General features: G+C 40.8%; 1 protein-coding gene across 2 annotated transcripts; it reads left to right on the forward strand.

Annotated features, from left to right (window-relative positions):
- Nucleotides 1-817: 817 nt before the first annotated feature.
- Nucleotides 818-4,121, forward strand: LOC105565500. Of its 2 annotated transcripts, XM_012018753.1 has the most exons (4): nt 818-933; nt 1,020-1,185; nt 1,272-1,759; nt 2,448-4,121. In XM_012018753.1, the coding sequence occupies exons 3-4, from the start codon at nt 1,748-1,750 to the stop codon at nt 3,951-3,953; spliced, it is 1,518 nt and encodes a 505-aa protein (XP_011874143.1). In that variant the 5' UTR covers nt 818-933; nt 1,020-1,185; nt 1,272-1,747; the 3' UTR covers nt 3,954-4,121. The 2 variants fall into 2 exon arrangements, with proteins under 2 accessions (XP_011874143.1, XP_011874142.1); XM_012018752.1 differs by having other exon boundaries at nt 1,020-1,759.
- The last annotated feature ends 6,212 nt before the right edge of the window (nt 4,122-10,333 follow it).

Consider the following 10,333-nt stretch of genomic DNA (forward strand, 5'->3'; position numbering starts at 1 on the left):
TTGATTTTATTCTATATAGCATAAGAGAGTGATCTCGGCTTTTTTGGCTTATTAGATCTGGGCCTGGATAGATCAGTTGGAAGAGCACTCGCCTGGCAAGCTGAAGGTCCTAGGTTCGAATCCTAGCCCGTTACTTTTCTCGCCGAAAAATAAAGCCAACGACACACGATACTATTTTTCCTACTGGATTCCTTACGAGAGCCAACCAGGATTCAGCTTTGAGTCACCTGATCGAAAACTCTGCGTCCTGATTGACTCTCGTAAGCAATCCAGTAGGAAAAATAGTATCGTGTGCCGTTGGCTTAAGTGGCGTGTCTTATTGTTAGTGCCTACCTCCCCGAAGATACATTCCTATTCATTATGAAATGTAAAAATTACATTTTTTAAATTCATTTTGTCATTAAAAATATGTTAAGTTTACACAAAATTTATGTTAAATGATTTTGAGATTTGCATTTATTTTGTGTTAAAATATTAACAGATTATTAGTGTGATCCTTTAACATATCCATATTATGTTAAATTAACACAAACATTTGTGTGGACCGTTTGGGACATGTGATATCTGTTAAATTTAACACAAATTTTTCAACTGTGTAGAATTAAGAGGATGGAACAAAATAGATTCTAGAGCTCGACGGTATGCAATACAAAATTTTCTAAATTTACTCGAGGTACTCAGTTTTATAACTGGGATTCCCGAAAGCCAAGCTGTGAGTGAAAAGATATTATGTATATTTTTAGTAAAAATGTAGTAATAATTTTTAAAAGTTATATTACATATATAAATATCGGTATTATTTATCACAAAAGTCTAAAACAGGACATTAATTTGCTGAATGTAACGAGCCACGTTTCGCTGAAGCTACATATATATTCTGGTACATGAGGCAAGTGAAAAGTACAAAGCTTGACGCATGTTCCTTGATCTAAGGTAAGAGAAATCGATAACGACGGGAAAAAATGATTTTTCCCCGGATATCGCGTGGACGCAACGGTCCATATCAAATGTTATCACAGATGTAACCTGCCCGATAAGAGTATTCACCGATGGGAGACGACGCACGGGTGAAAGTAAAGTAAATCGACGTTTTCAAAGACGTCGAGAACGTCGTCGCGAAAGGCGTTGTTTGAGCGAGATTGGAAAGATCCTTCTCGAGGATGCCGGAGGGCGCTCCACTTCCTGGTTCGTTCGATCTTGTTCAACCGGTTACTTTTAGTCAGTCCAATTTGGACTTTCGCGAAAATCATGCGTTGTCAAATATGTTTCAGGGACTCTCTTTTGTCGGCCGGCAGCTTAGCTAATGATTACTTAATAATCGTTGAACTCGCTGGAAGGGCAGTTCGCAGAAACTCGCTCGTTTCCTCATAATGTCCGGCAAAGGATACACGATAGCCCGATATCTATCGCACTACCGGGTGATGGTGGCTCAGCCTGTCACATTCGCCGTTTTATCGAACGGCATTCTATACATTTTCACTGCACCGCCGAGGCGTGCACTATCACTTCCAGTTGCCTACATATAAGAGCAGAGAAATGTTAAACTAGTTTCCGCAATTTTTCCGGTGGCCGGGTATAAAGGAGAAATTCAATGTCGGCCGATGTGTCATTAAAGGTGGAACCGTCGCGTCGGTCTGATCTGCGAAATTGCTAGTGCGGACGAGGTGCCGGATGAGATAGCGATTAAACGACGGAAGAAAGCACAGCTTCGTAGCCATCCGACGGCGATAGGTGAATTGCAGCGGAGATGGAACGACTGGTTGGTATAAGCCGTTATACTAACCGTAATAACTTTATTAAAGATTGTATTTTATTTAATGCTATTGTATTCTGCGCTAATTCAGCATAGAGTCAGATTCTTTTTGCACTAATTATAGACGGGTATTTTAAGGAATGTGGTTGTGTTTTAAGAGATTTTTTTTCATTCGGCATGTGAAATTTTTATGAAATATATGTTTTTATCTTGGTAATGAGAACTTTTGTTTCACTTTATACATGTATATACGTCAAGTTAATTACAATACCATAAAGACATAAAACTTGCATGTAAATATAATATTATTATTTAAATGTACGTCTTTACATAATGTTATATTATAATGCTGGAAATTTACAACATCAATGATTTTCATTGACCGTATCTGGCAATTAAAATTCTTATTGCGAAAAATATTACCCCAACCAGGATTCGAACCTGGAACCCCCCTCAATCCGTGACGGGCGTTTTACCAGCTCGACCACTGAAAATTTAATTTACGCGCAAAGTTACATAATACATATGTTATATAGTCGATTAATATTGTATCACGATATGATTATATCGATATCTCATTACTAATAGTGATAGATAAATGAACATAATACATAATTTACTTTAAATTAATATAACTGTGTAAAATGGGCGATTGTATTTTGTCAAACTTATGGATAAAAATGTCTAATTGCAGCTACTACTCTGTTTGCTGTCACCGGCAATTTTCGCCCGGTCGCATAAAACCAAGGATCCTAATGACGAGCCATTTCTACCGATACACCCGGTCTACCCTTACAGCCCGAAGCTAATCAAACGAGCCACCGAGGGAGAGGTAAACTCTCAATTAACGTCGGAGCTGTACGCGCCGAAAGTCGACGCCAAGGACACCTACAGCTCCAGCTACAGCAGCAATTACCAAAGGGATTCTTATTATCCCGACTATAATCCGTATCCTACAAACAACACGTCACAATACGTCTATCCCTACAGCGGCGGGGAGGCGTACGTCTACGCTAGCACGCCGTATCCCGCCTATAACTCGTATCCCGCCCCGTACGCGGTGAATCCGGCGTCTTATCCAGTGCCTTCGTATCCAAACTATTACTACCAGCCGCCCTATTACTACCCTCATTACTTCAGTCACGCTCTGTTCGCACCGCCGCCGGCGCCGCTGCCGTCAGGGGTCGACTACCACGAAGCGTCGCAAGTTCCTATCGAGAACGACAAGCAGGACGCGGACAAAAAGGGCGAAAGAACGAGAGAGGAGCAAACGAGCCAGGACACGCCAGCGAGTCACTTTGTGGACGGCGGAAACTACATAGCCGGCAACTCGCGGGACCTCGACGTTCAATCCAGCACGTACAAAGTGGCCAGCCCGTACAATCAGCTCGCGCAAGACGTTCAAGCGAAGAGTCTGCCGATTCCCTTGCCGAAGACCACATACAGAGTCATCGGCGTAGCAGGGCAACCGGTGAGTCCGGATTATCCAGTGCCCGCTGCGTACATCAAGACTCAGCAGATTGAGCAGATGACAAGCCAAGCGTTGGCTGACCTACTGGCGCAAAACGCGCGACAGCAGTCTAGTCGCTCCTATGAAAATAACAGGGACCCCTCGAACGGTGCCAACGGCGGGTCGTACGAGAACCAGGACGCTTACAGTCCGAACGCGCCGTCGTACGTGACACTTTCAGCCGCGAGGAGCAAAACCGGCGGTGTCACCTACGTGATCGATTCCGTCGGAATCGCCAAAGTCAACGAGGACCAAGCGAAGCATCAAGGCTCGTCGACTCAGAGGGCCCCGAGCAAGAGTGTCAAGTACTCAAACGTTTACGCTCGAAAGCCGGCATCGCGGAATCATCCCCAAACGTCGTATACATCGCAGTCCGAAAATCGTAGCCATCCCCGCGCTCGCGTGAGCAGCGGTGAATCGGCGGGTCAATCTGACAAGTACCGCAGTTACGACGCAACGCAGAGTTACGGCGGCACTTACAGTCAGTCCGGCAACAAGCAAGAACAGAATTACGGAACGTATCAGAGTCAGCCGGGCTCTTATCAGAGCGAGGGTTTTACTGTCGCTCCTCAGACACCTCGATCGCACACTTATCAGTACTCCGCTTACGAGTCGGATCAGGCAGTGCCGCAGCAAGATGAGACCAGCACTGAAGACGGCACTTTTGGAACTAAACAATATAAGGGATAGAATAGCAAGCGCAATCAAACTGAACTGGTGCTGTTATGCATAAGATGTACTGTTCTTTTTCTTGTTATTTTTCTTGTTGTTGAATTGACGCGGCTCCTTTTAGTCCTAGCAAATTAAGTAATTAATTATACAAAATATCTCGGATATCAAGCACTGTTTTTATATTTATTAATGTATTAATTATTTACGAAAATAATAAAGTTAAGAATTTGCGGTTAATTCTTCATGTTTCAATGTTAACTAGGTGGTCACTGTTCTACTTGAAGTCTAAAATTACAAGTAAAAGGTCTACAATTTTTAATTAAAAGATTAGAAGTAAAGTAAAGCCCTTTAGTAATTTACAACTTAATGATATTCATCTATTCTAATGTTAATCATTTTTTTTATTTGACATATCCACAGAAAAATAACAATGAGTAACAAAATATTCTTATACATTTAATTACTTTAATCTACAAAGTTGTGTAAAGTTCAAATTAGACCTTTAAATCGCTTAAATTACCAGTTTAAAATGCAATGTCTCAAATTATAAATAAAACCACTGGTAAAAAGAACATTTAAATGCTTTCGAAGAAAATATCTATAAAAAATTTTGTACGTTGCAATTTTCCATAATATCTTCGTCCGTTCCAGTTTTACTTAGCGGATAAATCGCAGAATTGAATCTCTTTGTAGATTTTGTGTGTTATAAAATTTTCATATTTATATTCTGCGTTACATTCTTTTGTATCTAATGAGAAGATTACGAGTTAAATTAGATCTTTCTTCACATTGCAAAACAGACAAAACGCGCTTACACATTTCTACACTTTCACTCCCTAATTCACTAAGTTAAATAGAATCTGTTCTTAAATTAATATTAGCCGTCTAACATTATTGATAGCTGCAAGTCGAAAAATAAGAACCTTGACAACCTAACAGGCAGGACGTTCCGAGTGATTTACTTTCGCATCAACCGCTAAATGAAAGGCACGCTCATAGGTGTACGAGATTGCTGCTTAATACGATTACTTGTATCATCTCACCGATCTGGCTTGGTACTTTCTTTCTTTCGTACGAGTGGCGAATGTCGCTTTTATGTTACCGCGAAAAAGCGAGCGGGAGATGTTAATCTTTTAAAATTTACGAGACGCGCGAAGGGAATGCAAAACGTGAATCTGTCTTGCAAAAGCGTTTTAGCGCTACTCCTTTTTCTCGGAGTCAAAAGTCGCATTGTCGCGCCTTGGGCCTGATCTGCCGCAATCCAACAATGCGGATCTATTCTTTGCTCTATGACCCATATACGCGTCGATTTTAAATACGCGTTTTGTAGTCACTAATAATAAACGGTCGTTATGCTGCTTTTGACGTTTGCACTCCTTTCTCTTCAGTGTAAGTACCGCGAACCGGTTTCCCTTTTGTGTGTTTATTTTTGTACTTTACTTTCGTTCGATGAGCGACAGCTTCCTGTTTCTTTCTGCCGTGTTCCTTTCAACGTAATTATATACACGTCATCACAAACTGCGATGTACGCGAAAATCTAGCGGATTAAGACGCGGAAATTTATACGGACTAGGCAATTTTAAGGGTTTACCATAGCATTAAGGTAGTAACGCTTTATGCGCCGGATAATTAATGCACGTACAATAGGAAGCTTTTATTTCCTATTTCTATGTATCGGCAATGTTACGAAACAACGATAAATTTTATATCATAGCAAAAAACCTCGGTAACCGATATGATAACCGGCATTGCGTTTTTATTTCTAACTATTGTGATTTTGCGGTTAAAAATTCTTTCTTCACGTATTGAAAAACTCATTGAAAAGGGTTACCTTTAGTAATCGAAACGTCTGACGTTAATTAAATTTTTGTCGATTTTTAACACTCAAAAAGACAAATTGGTGTGTTCTTGTTCATTTCCATCTATGTGAAAACACCTTTAAATATCGTATTAAAAATTTGTCAAAGGCTCTTATCGCCCTTATCTTAACTCACTATTGTTCTTACACCGAGCCTTCATTAACACAATTGTGGATAAATCTTATGTTTATTTTTGAAAACATTGCGCATTTACATAAATTGTTAAATATGAAGCTTCCTTTAGACAATCTACAATTTGCGTATGATTTTAAAATAGAATTCTTTTTGTAATTCTGTATTCTGTATAATTTCACTTATATGCATGCATATTTCAAATTTTTTTACATTCTGATACATATATCTTTCGTATTACACGGTATTTAAAATTATAGAGAAAATAGATTTTAATTTGACTCCGGCACTATACATGAATCTGAATTCAATGAATTATAACTAAGATATAAAGGGACGAATTAAAAACCACTTAAAAATACATTGTTCTCGCCGAGAAGTTTTAGATAATTGTAGAAAGTTAATATATGAAAGAGGCCGATGTAAATTACAGACGCACCGCGACGATGTGACTGCTTTATCTTGAAATTCTACGAGATTATGAGACAGCGCGCCGCATTTCTCCGCCGGCGATGAATCCCCGTCTCTACTAATTAATCCCGCGCTCGCTAATTAATTTCGTTACGGGCCTTTCTGCATGCCGTTGCTCCGCACGCCCTTTTAGCGCGGCGCTAATTGAACACTTAAGATTTTCTCGTACGGTATCGTCTTAACGTGGAATCGCACGGGGTCACGGCGTTGGGAAACGGAAGAGATCCGGATCGCGGCAATATCCGGTTGATCGACCGGACGAGGCGTGCCCGGCCCGCGATGGAAAGCGGAAGCGAAGTCTCGCGATCGGTCTGTCTGAACCAAGTCCGGCATGTCGATAGACCGTGCGAATGAGATAAGAAACTGTTTCCTCTCAAGTTTCACGAGACTTGAACTTGTTTACGCCGCTCATATGGGTATCCGCTCATCCGTATCTTTCTTCAGTTCGTTCTCGTATCTTTCGTCTTGATAAGTTCTTAAATTATAACAAATCTGGAAGTAAAGGGGTCGTAACTCGAGATTGTAAAATATTCCCTCGACTGTGTTTTATTGCGTATCTAAAGTCAGGGAACTAGCGTGTGTCTTCTCTATCCCTTGTAACAGCTGGCTGTACAGATAGAGTTAATGTATTTGACAGAATTGCGTTTCATTTTCGCGGAATGCATTAAGCCTTGGCGCGAATCTTGGCGCGGATATCATGGCAGATGAGTGAGAGCTGCGCTCGGCGCGCCGTTTTACTTTATTTTGTTCATTTCACGTGCGCTCGTGTACACGCCGACGGTCTGAAATAAAATCGGATGGACCAAGCCTGTTACTTTCACGCAGCTCGATCTCAATCGATATACGGCGACCCGAAAGTTCGAGGCGCAAAAGCGCCTCGCCTGTATAAACTTTGAATAAATGAGGCTGCAGCTTTTGGTGACGGTGGTAGAAAGTCCCCGTGTGCGCACACGCATGCGTAAGGACATCCATTATTGTAGCCGTAGCGTTATTTTCTCTTTATGTTTATGAGCCGTCACGCGTCGTGCGAGCCGACAACCGAGCTGTCTGCATTATTCCGATGCCGGGGAACGTTACGTCGAAAAAAATGTTATAACACTCGGATTAATTTATGTAGAAAATGCGTTATTCTTTATTTGGCGATCTTCAGCAATTATGTGCTATTTGCTCTGTTTCCTTGATTCCTGCGAATAGATTGCACGCGGCGCGATGTTTATTTTTACTGCATTTTTTTAACATGCCGATTCAAGCTCGCGTTTTCTCCTCTTCAAATAAATTACCATCATATCGCATCACCATAAAATTTAGTGCTAAAAGATATTAATTCAAGATAAAATTACTGAATACTAAAACACTGAATAAATACTAAACTTGTAGCTAGGTAAAGCAACTGCCGAATTATAAATATTTCAGGAATTATACCCATTTTTAATATTAAAAAGTTGTGTGTAATTTGTGTTCTGCGTAACGGAGAGAGAAACAGATTTCTTTCATTCGTTATTTCACTTTCGGGAGAAATTTTAAGCAGTGATAATAATTTCGACTGATGTAGTTACTTGCAGTGTCTTCGAGATATTGTCAAGAAGAAGGAATATGAAGCATACTTCATTAATTAAGGATTTTCTACCGATTTCCCAGGCGCACTTTATGAGAGAGATACGCATGTAAATGACGATCGTTACTTGCAGATGATGGTCGTATAATCGATCGAGCGAATTTCGAAAGCGAACATGCGGCGGTCAACCCGCGCAAACATAAAAAATTTAACGGATCGCGCAAACGGCAGGTAATCCTTAGGCGCGAACCCGGGCTATGATCGAATTCGAGAAAGTGGCTGGCCGGAAAGGTCGAATATTTGCATTTTTCTTGTCGCCTCGTCGCAATATGAGGAACCACGTTCCGATCGGTCATCAATGTAACGAGTCTAGTTTACTTCCTCGTTTTTCTCCTCCCTTTTGCACGGCAGGCGCCGGCTACGCGGCCGAGAAAGTTTTCTGACTCGAGGTTGCAGGTAATTCGTCTCAAGTGCAGGCCGCGCCGACGATCGTTTGACGCAATAGCAGGCGATCGGTATAAGGTTGTAATCCACACCCATGACCACCGTAGAAAGTCCCGACCCTCCCTCTACTCCTCATCCTCTTCCGCTTTGGCAGGTGGATACACCTGGGTATGTCCGAGGAAAGGGTCGGCCTTTGTGCGGCTTGATAGCGGAACATTTCCACTTCTACAGGGAGAAAGAGAGAGAAAGAGTGAGCAACAAAGAGATTGCGAGTCATTACGAGACCTCCTTTCCATCCTCGCGATCCTTTCCCTTCCGTGACTCCCGACTGCATCGATCACCCATTCCTGCCAGGAGAATCTATGCAAGAAAAGCCGTTCTCCACCCCTTCTCTTTCCGCGGCGCTTCTGCGAGCCGGGGCCCTTTTCCCCATTGTCTGCGACAGAATGGAGCGAACGAGCGATGGGCTTTCCAGTTTAGGAATTTTCAGGAACACCTTGTCACGCGATCGTCGTGATAAGCGCTTGTTCGCCCGGGTGACTTGTCGGTTAACCATTATCGCTCAAATCCGATCGGACGAATGGCAGGTGAAATATTGTTCTGATATACAATGCGACCTTCTGCGTCGTTTTGTATGTAAAAGTGAGCCGTAACCGAGAGCACCTTCTTCAATTATATCGTTTAATACGAGAATGATTTATTGTTAGATCTAATCTTGAAAATTAAGAGAAAAGTGACTCGAACTTATCACCATCAATCGAGACTGAAGCACTCGATAGCAAATCCTGCATGCGAGAGATTAATTACTCATGCGTTGTGTATATTAATTTTATAGAGATTTTATCTGTACATTGAACACACTCAATATATTTTACGAACACATACCGATTCCAATTTATAAATCATGTTAAAAGCATTTATACGGTATCAAACTTATATTACGAATTATATCGATTGTACAGAAGCAAAAATTAGTTCAGCAATTTGTTGCCAGTATAATTTTTAATGAGTTATTGTAAAATACGCATCTGTTTTATTTGACTGCCCCCCCCCTCTCCCTCGAAGATGTATCACCGCCTTTGAATTAGATAAGAGAAATCACGTGTCCCAATCTCACAACTCAATCTTGCATGCAACTATTAGACACGCAGTGGTGAGAATAATCCACTTTTCCACGAGTGCGTACGCCATTATGTCGTTCAATAATCGGAAACCGCCACTTCCTATGAGACCACATCGATCATTCTCTCTATTGTTCGCAGAAGACACTGACGTTGGCGCTTGTTTCTCATTATGCAGAACTTGAATTAATAAACGGTAGATTATATCGAGAATTTTTGATGGATATTACTTACCTCGATAACAATGTGCCACAATTTCTATTGTTAAATTCCATTCAGCCTTAATTAAAGTTGATTTAAAAATAATATTTCATTACTTATTGAAATTTAATTTGTAATATTAACTTTCAGGGGGCGAATAAATTTCGTTCAATTCCAATCGTTACATATTGACGAATGCCATAATGTACCGTTAAAAGAGAACAAAAGAAAAGAAGTTATGATATTTAAATGGTACATTGGGAAACGACTGTGATTGTACAAATTTTATTTAAGTAAAACTTTATTTAGTACGTTTAAACATTATCACCATGCAAAACTATTTTTGCATTTGTATACTTGATTCGAATTCTCGCTATAGGGATGTAAATTAGTAGAGCTGTATCATTTGGTCTGTTCCACATTTCATTGCAAATTGTAGTGCGAGATTGATTGAAACGCACCGACTCGGCCAATTAGCGGTTTAATGAACCGAATAATCGGGCATGATAATTAGCGTGATTTTACGGCCTCAAAAAATCTGGGAAGCGATTTACATGAAGATTACGAGCGCCAATAGCGATACCCACTAGACACTTAACGCACTTTATTCCGCGT

Source organism: Vollenhovia emeryi, unplaced genomic scaffold (genome assembly GCF_000949405.1).
Source record: "Vollenhovia emeryi isolate VEMERY1.0 unplaced genomic scaffold, V.emery_V1.0 DF939151.1, whole genome shotgun sequence".
Lineage (NCBI taxonomy): Eukaryota > Metazoa > Arthropoda > Insecta > Hymenoptera > Formicidae > Vollenhovia > Vollenhovia emeryi.